General features: G+C 34.6%; 1 protein-coding gene across 5 annotated transcripts in view; it reads left to right on the forward strand.

Moving 5' to 3' along the window:
* TBK1 (TANK binding kinase 1) overlaps window positions 1-24,437 on the forward strand; it is a 40,167-nt gene that overhangs the window by 1,351 nt on the left and 14,379 nt on the right. For 3 of the 5 annotated variants that reach the window (XM_074375069.1, XM_074375070.1, XM_074375071.1), the window contains exons 2-10: window positions 1,237-1,354; window positions 5,156-5,296; window positions 8,076-8,205; window positions 10,325-10,506; window positions 15,387-15,547; window positions 18,181-18,291; window positions 21,065-21,244; window positions 23,173-23,369; window positions 24,103-24,161. In XM_074375069.1, the coding sequence (XP_074231170.1) occupies window positions 1,268-1,354; window positions 5,156-5,296; window positions 8,076-8,205; window positions 10,325-10,506; window positions 15,387-15,547; window positions 18,181-18,291; window positions 21,065-21,244; window positions 23,173-23,369; window positions 24,103-24,161 (1,248 nt within the window). In that variant the 5' untranslated portion in view covers window positions 1,237-1,267. Of the gene's footprint in view, window positions 1-1,236; window positions 1,355-5,155; window positions 5,297-8,073; window positions 8,206-9,341; window positions 9,453-10,324; window positions 10,507-15,386; window positions 15,548-18,180; window positions 18,292-21,064; window positions 21,245-23,172; window positions 23,370-24,102; window positions 24,162-24,437 lie in introns of those variants that run through there. The other 2 variants (XM_074375072.1, XM_045506992.2) reach the window with 2 other exon arrangements.

Here is a 24,437-nt window from a genome sequence, read left to right on the forward strand (position 1 = left end):
GAAATATTTGATAATGTTACTGAAAGATATTTGAGAAGTTTATTATTACCTCAGTAGCTGGATAAATGTGTATTTCATATTTTGAAAAAAGCTATCTTATTTTTAGTGCTTATTTCCAATATGTTGCTGTATGTAAAATTCCCTTATCTGAATTAGATGGGTGTTAGAATTATATACATGTATCTTGGTACATCAAGATGGGTGAAATTTAGACGCCTGGCCATTCTTTGTGTTCCTAACCCTCCTTGGAATATTGGCAGTCATTAATTCATGACCGAATACTTGCTCTGTTCTGTCTTAACTATGAAGGGATATTAAGATCTGTTTTAATCTGATATTCCATCAAGTTTGAGGTGGCATGGTGGGACAAGTGTTAATGCTATTTAGCAGACCTCATTTTTATTCCAGTGTGGAGCTCAAACCCTTTAATATCATTATATTTATATGACTTTTCAATATTAAAGGACAAGGCTAGGGGTAATGCTTTTTTTTTTTTTTAATAGACTTTATTTTTTTAAAGCAGTTTTAAGTTCACAGGTGAGCAAAAGATGCAGACATTTTCCATATACCTCCTACCCCCATACATGCATAGCATCCCCTTGCTTATTCTTTAAGACTTTGTAATATACTCTTGGTATACGTATATTTATATACTTGGAGATTGGAAAAACTATCCTTAAATTTATTTCAGAATTTACTGCTGAAATGTTACCTTTCCATCATGAATTGTCAGATTCTATGTAGATGAAATTTTAAGTTATGGAAGTGTTATACTGTGGCAACAGTGGTTTTCTTAGTGTTGCCCTGCCTTTGAAGGAAACAAAGTAATTTTTTTCTATACTTCTTTTGTATTTAACCTTATCACTTTAAATTTTAAAACATGATTTATTATTGATTAATCTTTCAAAACATTTTAAGGAGGTAAATGGCCAATACCATTCTTATTGACAGAGACAAAATTAGAAGGGAAATAGATATTTTTTCAGCCCTGTGAAGAGTGAGTTAAATTGAATATATAAGGTGTCATTGGTGAATGTTTTTTCAGACCCCACATGGCATTTTAGCCTTTAATACTGCTGGAAAGTTAGATTTTTACATTGGACTGTTTCTACACTTTGATTTAGCAACAAGTGATAGTTAATCTTACCTGAGACTAAAAATAGCTAATATTTGTCTCTTAAATGTATTATTCCCTTAAAACAAATGTGTACTTTTTTTTCTTTTCTTTTCTCTTAGTATAACAAGAGGATCGCCTGACCAAGCCGAGATGCAGAGCACTTCTAATCACCTGTGGCTTTTATCTGATATCTTAGGCCAGGGAGCTACAGCAAATGTCTTTCGTGGAAGACATAAGGTTGGTACAGAGGGTGAAAGCTCTGTATGTGTCGTCTTCTGAGACACACACTTGTACTAATGTGAGACTTGGTGGTTTTGATTATTTTGTCTGAAGAGAATATCTGTTTTTGTCATTATTTAAGATATGACTTGTGTTAGAGCCAGTGCAGAGATATCTGCCCATTGGTGGCAGAAGTCATGTCCTGGGCAGTGGAGAAAAACAGAAGGTTGGCTGGAAAAAAAGACTGGGAAAGATTAGTGTTGTGCCTTTTGGTTCTTTCCTCAGCCTAGTCTTCCCACAGTAGTGAGTGACGTCACTGACAGAGGTTCAGTGCGGCAGTGATTTGGGGTAGGAGGTAGTGGAGGGAGGCATGGTGAGGAGACAGGTAGGGAGTTTGGGGGGAAACCCACAGACGATTCTGCTGTGCTGTACTAAGGCTTTGTGCCCCGAGTAGAGCAGCATTCTGCAAGGTAGACTGGAGTAAAATGAGATTATCTACAAGGAGCCCAGAAATAGATAAACAGGTTTCTACTGTACAGCATAGGAAACTGTATTCAATATCTTATAGTAACTTATAATGAAAAAGGATATGAAAAGAAATATATGTGTACGTATGACTGAAACATTATGCTGTACACCAGCAATTGACACATTGTAAACTGACTTTACTTCAATTTAAAAAAAGAAACCAAGGAGCCCAGGTTTAGAAGGCTATACCCTGGTATGAGGTCATCAGAGCTTGTTGGTGGAAGTGAGAATAGAGTAAAGGGACTAATCCCAGAGGCATTTCAAGAACCAAAAGGACTTTCTGTCAGATTCTGTGTTGGAGGATGAAATTAAAGATAATTAAAGTCATTTAAAATGAAGAAATTTAAGATCGTTAAAGTTTCTATTCTGCGAAGGAAGCTGGAGAAATAATGAAATTTTTAAAAATCCCTTTATAATGCAGATAATCGTCCACTAATTTTTCAGCACTATGAATTCAGCACAGAAGCTCTACATATTTTAGTAAGGGGGAGTTTCCTTCTATTTTTCTGTAGCTTTGAGACTACCAGTCAGTTCTGTCTGTGACAATGAGACAAGCATTAATCGGGGAGAGGCTGCTTCCTCTGTGGCTCTTAGAGAAAGAATCAGATATCATGCAGTTTTTGGCTTTTTTCCCCCTCCAGCTTTAGAATTGTCCACAGGTTCTGGTCCTTGATCAAGCTCATAGTGATCAACCTTGGATATTTCTGTCCTGGAAATGTTTATGTTTTGTGTGCTGTGCCAAGAAGAGAAAACGGGTGGCAACACAGAATTGAGCAGTGAGACACATCTGATGGTCTGTTTTCTGTGACCCAAATTAACTTAACAAACTCTAATTATCACTTGGTATGTGTCAGACGCTATGGCAGACCTAGTAATTTTAGCTATGAGTAATGTGCAGTTCCTGCCCACAAAGAATTTTGGATTTAGTGGCAAGGTGGCATTGGAAGGAACATAAATTAGAAACTGATAGAGTGAGAGGTCGGCAGTAGTGATAGAAATTGAGGGAGGCATATATAAAGTGCCTGGCACTAGTCAGTATCTCACATATTCTGATCCTCTTTCCTTACTTAGATACCGGTGTCGTTCTTGTAAGTGCCTGCACTTAGTATGCACTCTGTAAATGCTTGCTGACTGAAAGAGTAAATGAATGAATGAGGATAGAGTAGACTACCCTAAGTCAACCTGAAGTTCTTCAAAGGAAGTAAAAATGTTCTTTATCCAGCATAGTTTGAAAGCCTCAAATAAGGATTTGAGAGGCATAAAAATTGACTTAAAATACTGCTAACACCCAGTTTGGTATTCAGTCCCTAACAGTCTTCCCTGGGATGTGTTTTGAGAAACCATGTTTGTTCTCAGTGACATCAATATCAAGGGTTTAGGGCTGTACCCAAAAAATCCTGCTTGCCCTTATAACTGTTTATTTAAGGGTCTTTATATTGTATTAGCTAAACCCCTTTATGTTATTGCTTAAAATAACCAGATCCCTAAATTTACTGTACGTTATTCAAAGAATAGTCCCTACTTTATCTGTCTATTCTTCATCAAGTTGCTTTTAGCTGCTTATGGGGGTAGACGGTTTATGTGTATGTGGTAACCGTGGTGAAGCTGAAGGGGAGAGAGCTGTAGGAAGGACATGTTGATCTGCACATTGTATATATATGTGCGTGTGGATCTCTAAATAGTGATAATGTTTGACTTAGGGCCAGTGAATGATAGATGACTGTGCAGCTAAATAGAGGGAAAATAGCATGTTCTCACACATATCCTGTCACCCTCACAGGTATGATGTAGACTGCAGAAGGCTGGAAAATACTGGCCTTGGTCACAGTGGGTACATTGCAACATTGTATTATTTCCCCTGCTTGCTCCTCTGTTAGGATCCTCCTGATTGTAGACTAAGTTTGAGATAAGTGTCCTCTAGAAAAATCTCTCTGTTGGGTGGTATAGATTTGGCAGTGTCCTAACCCTGACTGATCAAATGGAAAAAAAAAGTGTAATTGAACTCTAGTTAAATTGTTCCTTTTCATGTTGTCTGAAAATGGTCAGTGGGCCTTTTCTTATGGAAAAAAAAATATGTGTATTTGGTGCAGAGGGAGCAGAGAAGAGAGGGAGGAGTGATCACAACACAGAGGTGGTCTCCAAAGAGTGATCCTGTAGAGTGAGACTGTCATGCAGTTAAATGGTTTTAAGAAGATCATGAAATTCTCTTCTGAAGAGAGGGGAGGGGAAAGTGTAGGTGGTGAATCTGTGTGGAAAGCTGTAGAGAGGGCCTAAAGCAGGAACAGCACAGCAGGCTTGACAGCGAGCCAGGAAATATCTTTAGGCAGAGGAAATGAGTGATCTTTCCACTAACCCTGGGGAAGTTCAACCTTGGATTGTGGCAAAAGTGGATTAAATTTAGACTCTGGACTGAGTGATTGGAAGGATGTGGGAGGGTCTGGAAGAGAGCCTTAATGTAAGGTTAATTAAATGAAGAACATGAGAGTGTAATGTTTACCTGAAATTAGGCATGTATTTTGTACCTCTAAGATCTGCCCCCAGCTGCGGTTGTGCATTGTAATTCTGTGTTTGATCTACTTCAATATGCCATGAGAGAACGAGAGTTGGGGTGCTGCCGGTGCTTTGGTAGAGAAAAGGAAATGCCTTTGATCCTTTAGAAATGGTCTGCAAGTCAACAGTGTGTGCCCTGGTCATCTTGGGGAAGTTGTGGAAAGTTACCCAAGGCAGTAGTGGTGCAGTGCCATGAGGGTGGTCTCCTTCAACCTTCTCTTCAGCTCTCACCTCCACGCGCACATGTACACACATTATCCAGTTAGGGAATCTTAGAAGTTCATTGTATTAATTTGAGAGTCTTACTAAAAATTTCATATGTGGAATATAATTTTCAGTCTTTCTTTTCCTGTTTTGATTAGTTTAAAATTATTGGGCCCTGGAGAAAGCCTTGTGAGTTTCACTTTCTATTTCTTATTCAGAATACACATTCACATTTGGTACGCTGAGCTCTTCTGAGACGTGAATGACTGTCTTTGCCACATGTATCATAATGAAAGCTTTATAATACAAAGGAAAATAGCCCTTTCTACATTCCACAGCATACAATTTGAAAGAAATATTGAGTTGCTGATTGATATATCTTAGCTTTAAAATAAGTCAGGAGTCCTAGTACAAATTACCTGTGTTTAAAAATATTCAGGGTGTTCTATAAAAAAGATAAATTGCTATTCTAGTTCTAATAGTACCTTTTTATCTTTGTTATAATATAAACATAAAACCTTTCTCTCCTTTTCTTAGAAAACTGGTGACTTATTTGCTATCAAAGTATTTAATAACATAAGCTTCCTTCGTCCAGTGGATGTTCAAATGAGAGAATTTGAAGTGTTAAAAAAACTCAATCACAAAAATATTGTCAAGTTATTTGCTATTGAAGAAGAGGTAAGTAGTCAAGCTTTAATTAACCTTGTCATGTTTATTATAGCTAATATAAAAATTGTTTTATAAACAGGTTTTTTTAAATGGTGGAAATTAGGGGTCATACAACCAAATATTTACTCTCAAAGATTCTTGAATAGAGAAAACAATGGAATTAAGGTATGGAATTAGAAAAGTAGTATAGAGAATAAAAGAATGTAGAATATGATTACAGTATTATTGCTAAATACAAAACCTAAGTGAAGCTAAATTGGCATAATTATATAAGGAGCAAGGAGAAAGTCAAACAATACAAAGAAGGCTTTGTAAAAGAAGAAAAATCCTTGGAATCCTGGGATTATATATGAAGTCCAGGTGTAAAAGACAGAATTGATTTTAGGGGGAAACAGTGAAAATAAAACTATCTTAGGAAAATAGAAATTGCTTTAAACATGGTTAATCAATAAAATCACACCTTTTGAAAAATAATTTGACAATTTATACTTACTAGGAAGTAATCAGAAATTAAATTGTAATTTTATGTACAAAGATGTTCATTGCTGCTCTGTTTATAATGCAGAATGATTAAGTCAGAGTGTTTGGTGAGTAGTTACCCAGAGTTACCTACACTCAAGGTTAAGAGCTTAGCCCTCCAGGCAGCCAAGTGTGTTCAAGAATTCTGACATGAGCTGCAGAGGCGTTTGGCGTACTGCATGGTCAGAGAGAAAAGCCCCCACCAGACTGCCCAGTCAGACACGAGCTGCAAGTTCAGGTGTCCCCAGGGCTCCCTTCACTTCAGATCAGCCAGCTGCAAATTTAGGGCTTCCGTGACTGCCCTCAGATTTGATAATTTGCTAGAATGTTGAATGACTCACAGAACTCAGGAAAGCACTATACAGTTGACCCTCGGACAACACGGGTTTGAACTGCGTAGGTCCACCTAAATAATGTGGATTTTTTTCCACTGAATACATACTACAGTACTGCACAATCCAAGGTGGTTTGAATCTGCAGATACGAACCACAGATACAGAGGGCTGACTATAAAGTTGTACGTTAATTTTCAGTTGCCCAGAGGGTGAGTGCCCCTAACTCCTGCTTTGTTCAGAAGTCAACTTACAATTACATTGTAATTTATATTTTAGTATAGCAAAAGGGTGTAAATTAGAGCTAACCAAAGGAAGAGATCTATAAGTGCAGAATATGGGAGAGTTCTAAACATGAATCTTCCTTGTCCTCAGCAACACCTTACTGTCCTGGCATTGACGTATGACAGAACGCAGTGTACTGCCATCCCTGGACACCCACCTGAGCCTTTGGTGTGCAAAGTGCTTATTGGGGCTCGACCACATACTGCCACTTGGCTGACCTTTAGTCTCCAGCCCTTCTCAGAGGTTCTGGCTAATACCTTTAGTCTCTGTTTCCTCTGGAAGTTAGAATGGATATGCATGGCCTAAAACCCCCATCATAAGTCATTGTTAGACTGCCATGTGGCCAAAGACCCCAGACAAAGACACTTCTAGCAAACAGGGCATTCCAGAGGCCCACCTCCCAGTAGCCAAGGGCAACAGCCAAACCTCTCTGGGTAAAATTAATTCTTTACTATGTAGCAGTTAAGCAGTAATAAAAAGATATATTTAACAAAATTTCAATCACCTGGGAGCATGCTTATATGTAATATTCTGTGAGAAAATCAGTATTACAAATATATATGCAGTATGATCTTGGTAAATACATTATATGGTATACAAATAGTGTTAGGTGTCTCTAATGAGATTTGACACATAGAAAAAAGACTGAAAGGAAACACACCAAAATATTAACATAGTTATCTCTGGATGATGGAATTATGGGTATTTCTCACATTTTCAATTCATCAGCATTTAATTATTTCATTATTTTAAAACAATACTTTTTTTCCTTATAAAATTATTTCCTTTATAATGAAAAAGAATATACATGTATAACTGAATCACTATACTTTACTCCAGAAACTGGCACAACATAGTAAATCAACTATACTTCAATAAAAAAGAAATTATTCCCTTTATACCACTCAGTAGTAGAGAAATTTAAAATATTTTATAGATGTATTTTGGGGATATGTAGAAAAAATATCAAAGGAAGAAAGGATAAAAAGTTGGAGATGAATACTGGATTTTAAGACTCATTCACATTTTCCAGTTTATGAAATGGGCATGTATCTTATAATCAATGCATATGTATGTAATTTGGTAATACTTCTTTTTCTCTATAAAGTTGTTATTAGATTGATAATATATCTTATAGTCAATGGTGCATTAAAATCAAGATTAAAACAAATCAGCTCAAGTTCAAATGGGCAGATTAGAACCTGTCTGTAAGAGGACCACTCAGCTGTTCTGCCACCTATTTTTTTTTTTTTCCCAAGGCTAGAACTCTATTCCTCAAAGTGAAAGTGTTTGTCACAAGAAGAATTTCATGTGTTTTAAGGTTTGGTAGAAGAGCTAATATCCTAAATGTACTATTCTATATTAGAAATTAAAGATAATTTTAAAAGAACCATTACAACATTGTGGCAGTGATTTTCTAATTAGTTATTGACAGCCTTTACTGTGGTTTGTCTTCAAAGACAAATCCAATTTTAATACGAATTTAGAAGATACTCTCATTTGTACGGTCAACAAACCCCAGGTGAAAAAGCAGTTCAAAGTGCCTTCATGACTGGAACAAATTCTACTTTTAAATGAAATTAGGTAAGTACTGGTATATAATAAAAATTTATTTTTTTATATTGAGTCCCAACTGGTGATTTTTTTTTTAGACAACAACAAGACATAAAGTACTTATTATGGAATTTTGTCCGTGTGGGAGTTTATACACTGTTTTAGAAGAACCATCTAATGCCTATGGACTACCAGAGTCTGAATTTTTAATTGTTTTGCGAGATGTGGGTACGTTTCTTAATTTATATGATATATATGTGTGTGTGTATAATTTAATGACATAAGAATTCTTTAAAATAAATCTCTTACATTCAAAGCCAAAGACCTTTATGGTGTGCTTTCTTAGATATGATACCAAAAGTGCAAGTACAGAAAGGAAAAAAACAGATAAATTGGACTTTATCAACATTAAAAACTTTTATATTTCAAAAGACAACATCAAGTGAAAAGACAACCCATAGACCAAGAGAAAATATTTGTAAGTTGTATGTCCGATAAGAAATTTTTATCGCAACAACTCAACAATAAAAAGACAACCCAATTTAAAAATTGGCAAAGGATTTGATAGAAATTCCTCCAAAGAAGATACACAAATGGCAAACAAGCATATAAAAAGATTGTTAGTCATTAGGGAAATGTAAATCAAAACCACTAAGAGATACCACTACATATTAACTAGGATGGCTAAAATCAGAAGACAAAACAAACAAGTGTTGGCAAGGATGTAGAGAAACTGAAACCCTCATACACTGTTGGTGGTATTATAAAAAGGTATAGCCACTTTGGACCGCAGTCTGACAGTTCTAAAAGTTAAACAGAATTACTGTATGACTTAGCAGTTCCATTACTAGGTATTTATCTAAAAGAATTTAAAACATATCCACACAAAAACTTGTACACCAGGGTTTATAATAGCAAAAGAAATGGAAACATCCCCATGTCTACCAGCTGATAAATAGATAAACAAAATGTGGTATATCTATAGAGTGGATTATTATTTGTTCGTAACAAGATGAAGTAGTGATACGTGTTGTAACATGGATGCACCTTGAAAAATTATGCTTAGTAAAAGACGCCAGACACAAAAGGCCACAATATTTGTGTGATTCCATTTATGTGAAAGGTCCAGAATAGGCAAATCCAGAGAGACAGAAAGCAGATTAATGGTTGTCCAGGGCTTGAGGGGAGGGTGGAGTCGAGGAGTGACTGCTAATAGGTGTGGGGTTTCTTTTCCGCATAATGGAAATTTTCTGAAATTGGTGTTGATGGTTGTACATTCTGTGATTCTGACTATATTGAAATCTATTGAATTGTATACTTTTAAAAAATGAGTTTTATGATATGTGAATTTTATCTCAATAAAGCTGTTATTTTAAAAAAAAGAATATGGCAACCAAAGGGAATAATATCTTCTTGGAAAGAAATGAATCAATATTCGAAGAATAGGAAAAGCCCAGTGATAAAGAAGGTATGAGGTTAGTGGGAATTCTTGAATTTGCACTGGAAGCAGAGTAGAGACTTTAGGTGAGGCTAAAATGAAAGAGAATATATGCTACAGTCTGTTAAATCAAATAGAAGTTGTAGGTAATTGATGCCTTCCTGAGTGTACTGGTAGCCGTGAGTTTTCATAATTCAATGTTGACACCCCTGAAGTTAGTTTTATATGTCATGCTTGGACATTCATCTGTCAGCTGTCAAACAATTGTTTAAAACTGTCAATCTGTGACACTGCGTGTCAGTCAACCCGGACAGCTTAATTTCAGCAATTTTGTCACCTTTGTCCTTAAAAAAAGAAAGGAAAAAAAGAAGGAAAATGGCCTTTTTAGAATAGCCTTAAGCATGTGAGAAATATATATTTATGGAAACAAAATAAGTCTGACACTTTGCCTCTGTTACATTTTTATTATTATGTATTGAGTCCAGTTTACTTTTTTGTGGAATTTTTTCCCCCAAGGTAATAATGTAAAGTTGTGGAAGATTATCTTTCTTGCGAATCTTTATTCTTAAGTTTAGGCAGATGACCCACAGATATATAACCAAAACTAATTCAGGAAGTAATATGCTTAAGACCATTGTATTCCATTTTCTTGATAGTGTGTAAGAGAGATTGGACTCTTCCTTAGGCCACATTGATCCTCATTCTAAAGTTCCTCATTACTCAAACATGAAATATAAATATAAATATTATCAATTACTTCTTTGATTAAAGTGACTTTGGATTAGCTTATTTGAAGACTTATATTGAGTGACTATGAATGAATTAATATTTAATTAATGAATTTGATTCGTACACATATGCATAGATACCTACATTATGATTTCCTTTTTTTTATATTTATTATTAAAGTGGGTGGAATGAATCATCTCCGAGAAAATGGCATAGTCCACCGTGATATCAAGCCAGGAAATATCATGCGTGTGATAGGGGAAGATGGACAGTCTGTATACAAACTCACAGATTTTGGTGCAGCTAGAGAATTAGAAGATGATGAGCAGTTTGTTTCTCTGTATGGCACAGAAGAATATTTGGTAAGTCATACGTCACTAATAGTTTTATTTAAAGAAGCTGGATATATTGTAAATATGAGTAATTGGCCAACCAGTTCACTATAAAATGTCTTAGTTTTTATGGCAAAAATTAAAATTTCTATTCTAATGAATATGGTGTGTAACGAGGAATTAGATACTGGTTTCTGAGGGTGTTATTTTTCTGTTAAAAAATGCTTTCAAGGTTTTTAATACTCTTAAATTTCTAAAATTTCACTAGTGTTATGGATGTATGTTAAAAAGAAAGAACTATCTGTACACTCCAGAAGCATCTAGCTAGTAGTAAAAGCTCCCTTTTTTTGGATCAGAGCAGTTACTGCATTACCAGCATGTTACAGTGCTATTCCCTGGAGAGCAAACTTCATTGTAATTCTGAAGGAGAAGATTCTATTCAGGGAGGTTGGTTATTGAAAGGTGAAAAGAGCCATTGTTAGAAACACACACAAAATGAAATGCCTTTAAAAGATCTAACTTGAAATGCTAGAAAACTAGGAAAGCTCTGTGGTTGAAACAATTTATATAGGGGTGTGTGTGTGAAGTTAGTAAACATTTGAAACACTTCAGAAAATACACTTAAAAATAAATACATGTAACATATAATCAGGCAGTTTATAATATATAGTTGTTACTCAGTGTTCACGGCTCTTGGTTTTGTCTTAAAAGTCTTAGAATCTGTGACTTTTTTTCCAACTGGATTCTGCCTTTGCAATCTTACAACATGAAGAGTAAAGTCTAGCTGCTGCTATAATGTTATTCAGATTTTTCTAAGTCTGTCATGCATTAAGGTGTCTTAAAATTATACTATCAATATATAACCCCAAAGTAATCTGTAGTTATAGTTTGATAATCTTTTAATAGAAGTTCCTAAAAATGGATTACATTCATCCAACAGGTATTTATGGAGTGCCTACTATGTACCAGGCACTGTTCTAGGAGCTGGGACTTCTGTGGTGAACCATATGTACATGATTCCTGCTCTTACGGAACTCACATTCTAGTGAGCACAATAGACAAGTCAATAAGATAAATTCAGATAACTAAAATGTTGGAAAGACAGTAAGATAATAAGATAGTGACTAGCAGGAGAAAGATAGCTGGGGAAAGCCTCCTTTCAATCCTAAATGACCTGACACTTAAATGATAAAAAGAAGCAAGCCATGCAAACATTTGGGGGAAAAGCATTATAAGCAGGAGGAACAGCAACTGCAAAGGCTTAGAAACAAGAATGACTTTGATGTTTGAGAAACAGAAAGGATGACAGTATGGCTGGAATTTAGTAAGTGAAAAGGCAGGTGATAGGAGGTGGAATTGGAGGAGTAAGCAGAAGCCAACCAGATCATACAGGCTAGTGGTTTCAACCCTATATGATCACCCCCTTTTTATAATAAATGTTTTATAATGTCCCTTTCAGTATCTTGAAAAGAAAATCTTAGGTAATATAGTCAGCCTGCATACCTAATTTAGGCATAATATCTTAGTAATAATATAAAGGAAAATATAATAAAATCATGGATATTTAATGTGTAAAAGTTTGAGAACACCTTCGCTAGCAAATCAATCAGATGCTTGCACCCATGTGTAATCCCACCCCCAGTGCATGTGCAGTGATAACTTGTATGTTGTATTGGTTGAGTCACATATCACAAGTGGTAGTGTTGTCACTGACATCATTTTTCAAAGCAGTGAATAATTCTTGGTAACATTTCTAACTAAACAAAGTAGATTTACAAATACTGCATTCCTGTAATGACAAAAACTTAAAGTACAAAAGTACATGGTTGATAATTTAAATGGAATGAGATCATTATAAACAGACTTCTTACCTGCACAAATGTCTGGCAGGATATTCAAAAGTGGTGCAGATTGTGAGAAGCTTATTTTTCAGAACTGTTCCATATTCAGCAGGATGTCTCTCATCTCTGGTCTCTGCCAACTAAATACCCATTGCCTTTCCCAGTTACTGTGATGACCAGAGGAAACAAACAGCAGTGCAGTCCTGGCCTTCGTGAGGCTGAGCCCCTGTGACCAGCTGTCAGTCTTTCATGTATCCTCCTAGGACCGCAGTTTAACTTTTGCCTCTAACAGAGGTTTTAAATGAAAAGAACAAAACATTAAATAAATTAACTCTAAGTCCGTTACTCTTGGCTGAAATTTTACTCTTACGTATTTCCTATTTCAGACCATACCCAGCCCTGTTTTCTTATACAGTGCACCAGCAGTTATAAAGAAAGACGAATAATAGCCTGAAGCTCAGCAATCTAGAAATATTTCTTTATTTAAATGAAAACTTTTGTCATTTTGGAATTCCCAGACCAGATGTTGAATCTCCTTTTTGTGTGTTACAGACCAGGGAAAACAACATTTTTTAATTCTACCGTTTTTAATATGATTTTTTTTTAGAGTATGGTTGATTTACAGTGTTGTGTTTGTTTCTGGTGTACAGCAAAGTGATTCAGTTATACATGTGTATATATATATATTCTCTTTCATATTCTTTTCCATTATGGTTTGTTACAGGATATTGAATATAATTCCCTGTGCTATATACAATAGGACCTTGTTGTTTATTTTATATGTAATTTGTATCTGCTAATCCCAGACTCCTAATTTATCCCTCTCCTATCTTGCTTTCCCCTTTGGTAACCATAAGTTTGTTTCCTGTGTCTGTGAGCGTTTCTGTTTCATAGATAAGTTTATTTGTATCATATTTTAGATTCCACATATAAGTAATATCAGATGATATTTGTCTTTCTCTCTCTGACTTACTTCACTTAGTATGATAATCTCTAGGTCCATCCATGTTTCTGCAAATGGTATTAGTTCATTCTTTATTGTGGCTGAGGAGTACTCCATTGTGTATGTAGCACATTTTCTTTAATTATGATAGTTAATAATATAACCTGAGAACTTGCAGTAGCTTTCTCCTCATGCTCCTGTTCCAGATGCAGAGGCCCAGGCCTAGTAATACAAGCCCCACACACGTACAAGTCGCACATTCGAGAGAGAGCCAGTGGGCACAGATACATCAGTCAGTCACTGCCTAGAGAGGGCCTTCCAGCTGTACCAATTAGGCAGTATATTATTGCATCTTTTGAGGAGGTCCTCCATTTGTCTCCTTTTAGAATTGCTGTATCACCTCTTCCCAGATTGGCAGCCTCATGTTCCAGAAGCTGTCAGGCATGTCTAGGTACTTTGGCCTCTTCACAGCACCATTGATACACTGAGTACTGGCTGCTAGGTCAGAGGTCTGGCTAGTGCTTCTTTGGACAATAGTTACTTTATGTGCTGTGCCACAGAACCAGCAAAACCACTCAGACCCCGTATATCTGGTAGGCATAAGTTTGGACACTCATTTTAACCCCTCATGCTTATCACCTCTTCTGATTTCTCATTAATATGTGTTTCCCAGAAGAGTCTCACTCACCCCCCAAAAAATAATAATCAAGGGATTGTGACCTTTTGAAAGTCAGATTCAAAAACTGCATCATTTAGAAACACCCTCCCAGCAGTGTTATCTGCATTGGCTCCCAATCCCTTGGGCCACTGCCAAATACCCCAGTGTCATAAGTCATTGTTTTGGTTTGGGATCATTTGGGAGGTGACTGTCCTTTGGTCCAGAGTACACTCTTGTAGCTTTATCTTCCAAGAATCTTAAAATTCCAATGGACAACATACATAAAGACAAATGTCACTAGGCTAAGCATATATGACCTGTGGTTGTACTCTGCAGAGCTTAATGCCCATCAGAATCTCTGTCTGGATCTGTAAGCTCCTAAGTCATGTCCTATAAGATCCATCTGTTCTCCACAACTGTATTATAGTGTCTTCTGTGTTTAAAAAAATGTGTTTACCATCAGACCAGCTACTTGTCTGAGCTGCTGTATCCCCAGTATAGCCAGTCAGGCTAATCCAAATTAATTCTAGAAAATTAAATTTTCATCTCAGAGCCCATATGACTTGCTCTAATGGATTCCATGTGAGGGATAAGGGAAAGGGATCAAGGCTGCTTGATATATTTGGGTGTGAGAAACTGGATAGATGATGGTATCATACTTGAAGGATAAAGATTAGAGGGAAACAGGTTTGAGTCAGAAGACGAAAGGTCTATTTTGGATAAGTTAAGTTTAAGCTACCTTTTAGACATTCAAAAAAATAATATGATACTTGAATCCATAGTTCAGGACAAGAGATAATTTTGGGAGCTAAAGAATATAAGTAACATTTAATGCCATATGTCTGAATGGAAGATGAGGAAAAGGCAGTTGTAAGTATGGACAACTATTTTGAGTTTTGCTCTGGTGGGAAGCAGAGAATTTGGCGATAGCTAGAAGGGGTTGTGGGATCAATTTAGGCTGTTGGTTTTTTTTTTTAGTGAGAGATGTTAAAGCATGTGTGTAAGCTGAAAGGAATGATCCGATAGAAAGGGAGAAATTGATGCACAAAATAAAAGGGGTAGTTGTAGGAACTGGTTTCTGAAATTGAGGAGATGATGTGATGGGCCCCACAGCTCAGGTGGGAAAATTGGCCTTTGATAGGAGCAGTTCCGTTGTGACTGGAAAGGAGACGCTGATTCAGGTAGGTTGGGATTTGGTGAAAGACATAAGGAAGAGTTGATCGCTGATTGCTTCCATTTCCTTGTTGAAGTATAAAGTGAGGTGATCAAAACTGAATGTGGAAGAAAGTGGTGTTGGAGTTTTGAGAAGAAAGCAAAAGATGTGAAATAGTTTTTTCAGGTTGAGAAAGTGAAATTATTAGAAAAGTATGATAGAAGTTCTAGGCATTATTGAATATCCATTTTTGTGTAATGTATTACCATAGAACACAAATTAGTAGGGTTTTTTCTTTTTTTTTTTTTTTTAAAGCATCCTGATATGTATGAGAGAGCAGTGCTAAGAAAAGATCATCAGAAGAAATATGGAGCAACAGTTGATCTTTGGAGCATTGGGGTAACATTTTACCATGCAGCGACTGGATCACTGCCATTTAGACCATTTGAAGGGCCACGTAGGAATAAGGAAGTGATGTAAGTGGTTTATCCATCTAAATAACTTTTAAAATGTATCTCTGTCTGTTTTTGTTTCTTCATGTTAGCCGGATATGCTACTAAAAATTGATTTAGCCATCATTTCTGATATTTAAGCTATTTGGTTTTTCAGTAAGAATGCAGCTTATAAAAGTGTATAGGTGTAATGTTTCATAGCATGTTTAACTGTCTTATACACAAAGTATAAATGCCATCCAGTCTTTGGTTCATCATTAAAAATATACTGCTTTCTGGATTTTATTTCAGCATATTGTGTGTTTAGTTCTCTTTATGTGTTTATCAGGCTTTTTCCTCAATATAACTAAAAAAATAGTATGTCTGTGGAGTGCTAGAACCATTACTGGATCAAAAAGAAATACAGTTCTTACCCTGAACCAACCTGATTTCTTTAACCATTTCAAAAATAACATTTAATGTAATATTACCTTTTTTCCTAGTGTTGCAGTCTCAGTCCAAAGACTGAATGCATTTTACTAGTATGTTATATACTTATGTACTACCGTAATTATTAGGAGATAATTACCATGTATAAAACCACTGTTGTAAACCAAATACTGGGGGAAAAGAGGGATGGAGTTTTAGATGTGAAATTTAATATAAAATTCATCTATACGTTGGCCACACACCTTTCTGTTCTGAAAGAAATTAGTGAATGACTTTGCCTCAAACTCTGAGGTTATGAATGTTGTTTACTGAAATAACTGACTTGACAGCCTAATGTGTTCAACCGTTGTTTTAGATCTTAACATTTCTCTTAGACCTTTGTATATTTGACCCTGCTTTTTATAAGCAAACATGACAAAGTAATCATCACAACTATAAAAATATAATCTTTTATCTAATCTAATGTCAGAAAATTAAGAGAAGCATATTTTTCCTTTTGCTGGTGTGAGGAAGTAAAACCAGTTCAGCTGGTAAGGAGACTTTTGCTGAAACCTGGGTATCTAAATGTTTTCCAGCCAGGATGACATACATATTCATGGGGAGAAGACATCCATTACTGTACTGATGATTGTGTTGTAGCATATCTTGAGATTGCTTTACAGCAGTGTCCTTTTTATAAAATCTCTTCATTGGTGAAGGCTAAGAGTCAGTTTGTGTTTTTCTCATTAAACATAAAGTGTGCCCAGCAGTTAATTATGCTTTTATTGTCATAGGTATTTTAAAGCAGTGTCAGCATTTCTTGCTGCCCTAAAAATAGGTTAAATAAGAGTGTGATACTCCCTAATGAAGGAAACATATGACTCCTAAGAACCTGGTGATTTTATCTGACTACCATGTGGGCAGATAATACCATTAGAAGACTTTATTTATTTGCACAGAAACTCCACTTTTCATGAACGCTGATGCTAATGAATGTTCAGAAGCACTTGAAGAAGTAATAATGACTATTTTACTTTACTACTGAGGGACGTATTCATCTCACATTATAGCAGTATTGATCCCCCAGCATCTCATTTACATGTTAATGAGTGTATTTATATATGGATCTTATCAAAATTAGTTAAGTTTTTTCAAGGATTTGTAAGCATTCCCTTTATTAAGAATTCTGCCATTCATTCTATTCACTTCTTTTTTCTTGCATTCATCTCACATCTCTACTTACTTCTTCACAGTCAGATCCTTCTCACGTGAATGCAGCTTATTTTTCACATTAATTTTCTTCTCTGAAAAATCTCTTAAGGCAGAAATCCTGGCTGCCTCTGCTGAGGAAGCACCAAATGGTCCAAATTGTTGTAGTGGTTTGTTCTACAAGAATATTGGAGCACATTTACATAGACCTTGAGCAAACCAAAAAAATTATGCCAGAAATAATACCTATAGATGTATTTAAGATTCTGCTGTGTTGTGATTTCCATTTTCATCTGGGTAAAAATATTCTTGAAGGCATGAGCCTCTTACTTCTCTGCTGCTTTCAGAGTTTGTTTAGGAAAAGTGCAGAAACCTGAAAGGCTGCTTTCAGTGCCTTGCCTCCATCATTATCAGTATTCCCTTGCCTCCTCTTTCATGTCTTTCTTCATTCATCCTTATTTTTATCACCTTCATCAAGAAGCAGATTAAGTTTGGCTTTTAATTTTGGTACAGGTCTATTCATATATATGTATATATATTTTCAATATGCAAAAAAGCTTTCTGATACTGTTCTATGTATAGTTTTTTTTTTTTTTTTAAAGAAAACTCTTGTTCAATCTGTAGTAATTTCATGGCCCAGTTGACTGTACTTTTGGATAATATGGGCAAGAGGGATTGGATGCTTTTTTCACGGTCTACAGACATTCTGTGTCATAACTTTTTTGTGTGTTTGCTTAATTTTTTCAGATGGAAAAATTAATATTTTTGTTGTGAATATCAAGATGCTGTTATATGGCATTCTGAGAGCCCAAATGAAAATTAATTATGGCATATATAAAATAATTGTACAACCACTATTCTACTTCAGTCAGTCAGATTCAAAGCATTTTGTTGTTTTATGGACCCTGTGAACGTCAATCAGAAAGTTTCATCTAGTAGATAATTGTAGGTGCACCTGAAGAAATATTTTTTTGCAAAGCCTTTTGATAGGCTATGCAGTAACAAACTGCTTATTTTAATCTGCTTTTATTCCTCCCAAGGTATAAAATAATTACTGGAAAGCCTTCTGGTGCAATATCTGGAGTACAGAAAGCAGAAAATGGACCAATTGACTGGAGTGGAGACATGCCTGTTTCTTGTAGTCTTTCTCGGTAAGTATAGTGTACCCAGCTCTCCTCTTTTGTACTTTGGTGTTAGGAATCTTTGTTGACTAAAGTCACAAATACTTAAGTGTAGTTTTGTTTTGTTTTAAATTTTTCTGTAGATGTTATGAAAGCATATGCCTTGATTGGTGATTTTTGTCTTTGGGGCAATGTAAAGATTGATTCTGATCTATATAAATAATTTTGCCAGATCTATATTAGGACATAGGCCATACATACATTTTTAAGATTGCTAGTCACGGTCTTGGAATTGTGTCCTAAGGGGGGATCCAGCTTAGGACTTCGGTATCTTTTATGGTGACCTTTGTAATGACAGAGCACAAATAGTGGTATAGATGGGAATAACTAGAGTTATAAAAAACAAACACTCAAAAAGGTAATTTTATCCTCATTTTCAAAAAGTAATATTATTCAAAAGGTGAGAAATAACAATTTTCTACTGCTTTTCAAGCATTTCGAATGTTCATGTGATTCTTTCTTAAGATAGCAGCTAGAACTCAAATTATATATGAATCCTGTTATCACAAAGAAAGAATTAAGGTAAAAGAAATTAAAAGTAGAGAATGAATTATTTTAGATTTTACTCTGGAAATAAAGCCAAGACACTCATCAGTATTTAGAACTTGTAATTACTGAATTAACTTCTGTTTTTCCTGAGTGTGGTAGCTATATAATCCACGAGTGAACACACACTAGGTGGTGATTTATTGGCTTAATGCCTTTTATAGTCTGTAGGTGCTTTTTGTATGACTTTCAACATATAAATCAATATTCAAAATTATTTATTTAAATTCCATGTATATGTATCACAAGCTAATAAAATATCTCCAATCATTTTACATATTACTTTCTGGGAAAACTCAATTAAACCAATAGTTCCAATGATAATATCATTTTTGAAAGCCACTGTTCTGACAGTTTCGTTTTTGTGTGTTATTTAAAGAAAAGTCTCCGAAATAAAATTGTATCATGCAGCTAGAATTACCAAGAGAAAATCACTTTATTGGAGAGCAGCAGTTTAATATTACAATAGTGATCTGTGTTAAATTTTGTTTTAGAAAATACTCATTTTGGAGATCTCAGGCAAAACTGATAAAATTTAAAGGGATCTGGAAATGAACACTTGCTGTTTTAACAACTATATTGCTGAAACTCAGAGTCAATAATTTGACAGTCTTAACTGTAGATTGCATATTTCAGGAAGGTAACAGGCCTTATCTATCTAATCAGTCTTTAGCACACCAAGTTATAAACTCTTTGATAAAAATTGCTTAAGTATCAGAAAGTATGTAATATGATTTTTTTTTAAAGTAAGGACTTTAAGTACTACAAGTCAGCAGTGAAAACAGCTACCAAAAATGTAACAACTACCAAAAAAGATAACCATCATCTTTCTTATTTGTATTAATTAACCAAGACTGGATAGCCAGTGAGAAAAACCTATCTCAGCTCATATAAGTGAAAAAGGGAATAGACTGTCTTTGTAATTAAAAGTTCACATGTGTGTGTAACTCAGAGCCAAGCTAGATCCTAAGATCAGACTGTGTCATGAAGACTTGGTCTCTTCATAATGCTCAGTCCTGCTTTTCTCTGAGATCTATTTTATTTCAGTCAAGCTCCTTCCTGGCAGCCACAGGATAGCTGCTGGCATTCCTAGACTCACAGCTTTGGAAGCTCAGTGGAAAGAAAGACTTTCTTTCCTGATAGTTTTAGCAAAGACTTCTGGGTTGATGTTTTTTTTTTTTTAAATTGAAGTATAGTTGATTTACAGTGTTGTGTTAATTTCTGGTGTACAGCATAGTGACTCAGATATATATGTATTAATATTATTTCTTTTCATGTTTTTCATTGTAAGTCATTACAAGATACTGAATATGGATAGTTCCCTGTGCTATACAGTAGGACCTTGTTTTCTGAGTTGATTCTTATTTAACTCACTTAAATGCTACCATATGGCCACTTCTAATCAATCATAATCAACAAACCTGGCTGCTGTGACCATCTATGCACAGGGAGTTGAGTTAGACTGGAGATCCTGTTAGGCAAAAATTATAATGTCTACTATATACCCTAAAAACTGTTAAAGACAAGCAGTTACCCCAGTGTCTGTCATATAGGCAAGAATGTATTTTTAAAACTGCTTGAAATTCCATAATTGAGCCTATTTAAGCATATTTTAAAATTCAGTGAAAGGATGAGAGAATAAACGTCCTTCCATTTTTTTTTTCAATGTCTAGTTTTATTATTCAAAGATTTTTTCCTAGTTGAATTGACACTAATTGATTGCTGGATGGTTATAGTAATTTTCCTTCCTAAAGAAGTACTCTACAAAAGATACATAAATTCAGCAAAAGAAATTATGTGTTGAAGTAACATATTAAAAGGACATTAATGACCCTGAAATTAAACCATTATCTTATCCTCATGACCACCTAGTTCCAATCAACTGATCTCACTTGGATAGCCATTTATAAACAATGTTAGAATGTGTTTGGAAAAGTGAGGAAACTTGGGAAGGAGAGAATCAAAGAAAATAACCAGTAAGCTAACATAAAATTACTGTAACTCCTGATTCATTGACAAGTAATAGTAAACTAAGGTTACCTGGCTTTCTGAAAAGTAGGCTTTTTTTTTTTCAGTTAATCTGTTCTGATAATAGTATTAGCAGTTCCTTTGATTTGTTGGTAAATATTGTAATTTTGTACAAAGGTAAAATATAACATATTCACTCTTCAAGTAACTTTTTTCACTACTATTTTAGGGGCCTTCAAGTTCTACTTACCCCTGTTCTTGCAAACATCCTTGAGGCAGATCAGGAAAAGTGTTGGGGTTTTGACCAGTTTTTTGCAGAAACTAGTGATATACTTCACCGAATGATAATTCATGTATTTTCGCTACAACAAATGACAGCTCATAAGATTTATATTCATAGCTACAATACGTAAGTACTTCTTTATATTTTTTCCTATATTATAATGTTGTGTTATGTAATAATTACATATTTTCATAAATCAGGAGAGGAAATACAGAAAAGATACCTCAGCTTCACCAAAGGTCCTCACTTCCTGCTTAGAAAATTATGTTGAATACTTAGTAAATTCCTTTTCACTTGTCTTTGGAGTAAAAGGATTAATACTCTAATTTTCTAAAATTTACAGATAAATTAGCTTGTTCTTAAACTGCAAGTTTTACAAGACTGTTTTCATTTCTGGGGGAAGGTATAGCTCAGTGGTAGAGTGCATGCCTAGCATGCGTGAGGTCCTGGGTTCAATCCTCAGTACCTCCATTAAATAAATAAATAAACCTAATTACCCCCCAACCCCCAAAAAAAGTTAAAAACTACAATCATTTCTGTGCCTTCTTTCAAATTACATGATCACATAACCACAAATAGCATTTACTAATAAATTGGCCAGGTTTTATTAAGAGTATTATCCTGCTACTTAAAAAATGTTAAAGCAAGAGTCTTCTTATAGATAGTTAATGTGTTATTATTTGCATATGTGGCATTTTTGACTGCTGGGGAAATAATCATTTGTTTTAGCAAAAAAAAAAAAAATCCACATTACACTCATATGAAAGAAAATCTACCTATGTGAATAATAAAAAAAAATCTACCTCTGTGATAAAACTACGTATAACTAAATACACCCTTACATGTGAAACTAGGGAAATCTGAATAAGATAGGTGGACTATATCAGAATCAATATGCTGATTGCAATAGTATACTGTTTAAGCAAGATGTTACCATTTGGGGAAACTGGGTAAACGGTATATGGCATCTCTCTGTATAATTTATTATAACTGCATGTGAATCTATAATACTCTCAAAATAAAATATTTTTTAAAATGAAAGGGGAAAAAAAATACACCCATTCTATATGCCTTAGTTTCTGTTTTGAGAAGATAGCAGTTTTGGTGCCTCATAAAACTAAAAAAGAGACTTTCACTGGTGATTATTAAGGACTAAATCAGTTAGATGGAATATCATCTTAGATATTTTTACCTTATATCTATATCTAACACAATATAAGCATTCAATATAGTGTAAATATAATGAATGAAATAATATTATAACAACATTAAGTTAAAATGATTTGGGTTCTTAAAAGCCTGGATAGATAACGTATCATAGGTGTGGGTCACTATTTCATTTTAAGAGTATACTTGAACATAAAAAGGCCACCCAAGCTGAGCAAGAAATCACAGCAGAGGCTTTTTGGCAGAGACAAGTCAAACGTTGCTGCTGAAACATTTCTTTGATTTCATGGGATCTATTTAGGGAGAATCTACCTTTTTTCTCAAAATGTCATTTTGAGAATACCTGATTTTATTAATTCATTTACAAACATTTTATAGTCACATGGTAAGTATTGTTCTCAGTTTTTTATATATTTAAGTTATTTAATCCTCACAACAGTTCTGTGAGGTGGGGACTGTTGTTCCCATTTTAGAGATGAGGAAATTCAGCATAGAGGAGTTAAGTAACTTAATGTAATACAACAAGTAAGTGGAAGAACTGGAATTTGAACGCCGCTGTTCTGATTCCAGAGTCAGTGTTTTTAAACTCCCTGTCATGGGCTCCTCATTATTAAATATTAAGAGTCCTATGTGCTGCACATATCCATTATAGGTGTCCAAACATAAAAATATTTTAGCATTGATTGCTGTCTAGACAAGTTATGTGGGATTTTCAGTGTAATAGACTTCATAGTATCCATAGCAACAAAGCAGCATTTCTATGGGCTGCCCATGACCCAAAGTATCCCTGAGAAGTGGATGTTGTGGCACTCATCAAAAAAAAAAAAAAAGATTTTACCTCTTCTTTTATCCCAATTGTATTGTCCTTTTGGATTTTTCTCACACAGTGCTACCGTATTTCATGAACTGGTGTATAAACAAACCAAAATTATTTCTTCAAATCAAGAACTTATATATGAAGGGCGACGTTTAGTTCTAGAACCTGGAAGACTGGCACAGCATTTCCCTAAAACTACTGAGGAAAATCCTATCTTTGTAGTAAGCCGGGAACCTCTGAGTACCATTGGATTGATATATGAAAAAAGTAAGCTGGAATTTTTCTTGTTGTTCTGACTAGCCACTAAAAAAAACCTATAAAAATTGTCATCTTCATAAAGCTGATTGATGATAATATTAATGTAGAACTTTCATAAACATAAAAATTTTGTAAACTAGTTGTATGAGAGTAGTAGTTGAATTAAATAGTCTTGGTGGCAACAAAATTTGACCTTAAATATTTTGTTTATAAAGTGGTAGTTTGTAATAGGTGTTTTACTATAGCTCTCTGCTTTTAGTATTTTACTAACACTCAAAATAGCCTTTTGTGTCATAAATTTCAGGAAGTATTTATTGTGTCCAGGGTGAATAAGACACTTTGCCAGGCTTTCGAGTCTAAGGAAAATTAGATCTGCGTTTGGAAATCTTTTAAATTATTCTAGTGGTGAAAAAGAAATTTACCCAGATTTTTACTATTTCTATTTGGATCTTTGGGATTTGCTTTGGAGTTAAAGGGAAGCATTGAGCTTTTTATGTTGGAATATATTTAAGGAAAAAAATGAAATATTGCAGGTAATTTGTTAGTAATTTGTTAAAAAATGAGCATTTTTTTTCAAGTGGTTTTTTTTAACCTGGGAAAGAACATTAAAAGAGTTTTACCACTAATGTTTAATTTAGAGGTAATTTAGAGGTTAATGTTTAATTTAGAGATTGATATATAAAGGATAAAATAATTTATAAATTTTTATTTCTGATTTTAATTATTTTACTTCACATTTCAGTTTTCCTGCCTAAAGTACATCCACGATATGATTTAGATGGGGATGCCAGCATGGCTAAGGTTAGTATTTATTAATTTACTGTTTGAACATCTAAATTAAAATTATCAATAGTGGAAGCAATAAAAAAGTCTTTGTATATGCCTATATAATTTAGGTAATTATTTATTTAGATAATTATCCATTGCAAATTATTTTGTGTTCTTTCTTTATATCCTTTTTTGAACTCACAAAAAAATTTTCTCCATTGAGACAGTGCATGTTTACCATTATTATGTTAAGGGTGAAATATTTATTGCAATTGTATCTGTCCTTAGCTTTTAGAAATTAGTAGCTTT

This window comes from Camelus bactrianus, chromosome 12, assembly GCF_048773025.1.
Source record: "Camelus bactrianus isolate YW-2024 breed Bactrian camel chromosome 12, ASM4877302v1, whole genome shotgun sequence".
Taxonomy (NCBI): domain Eukaryota; kingdom Metazoa; phylum Chordata; class Mammalia; order Artiodactyla; family Camelidae; genus Camelus; species Camelus bactrianus.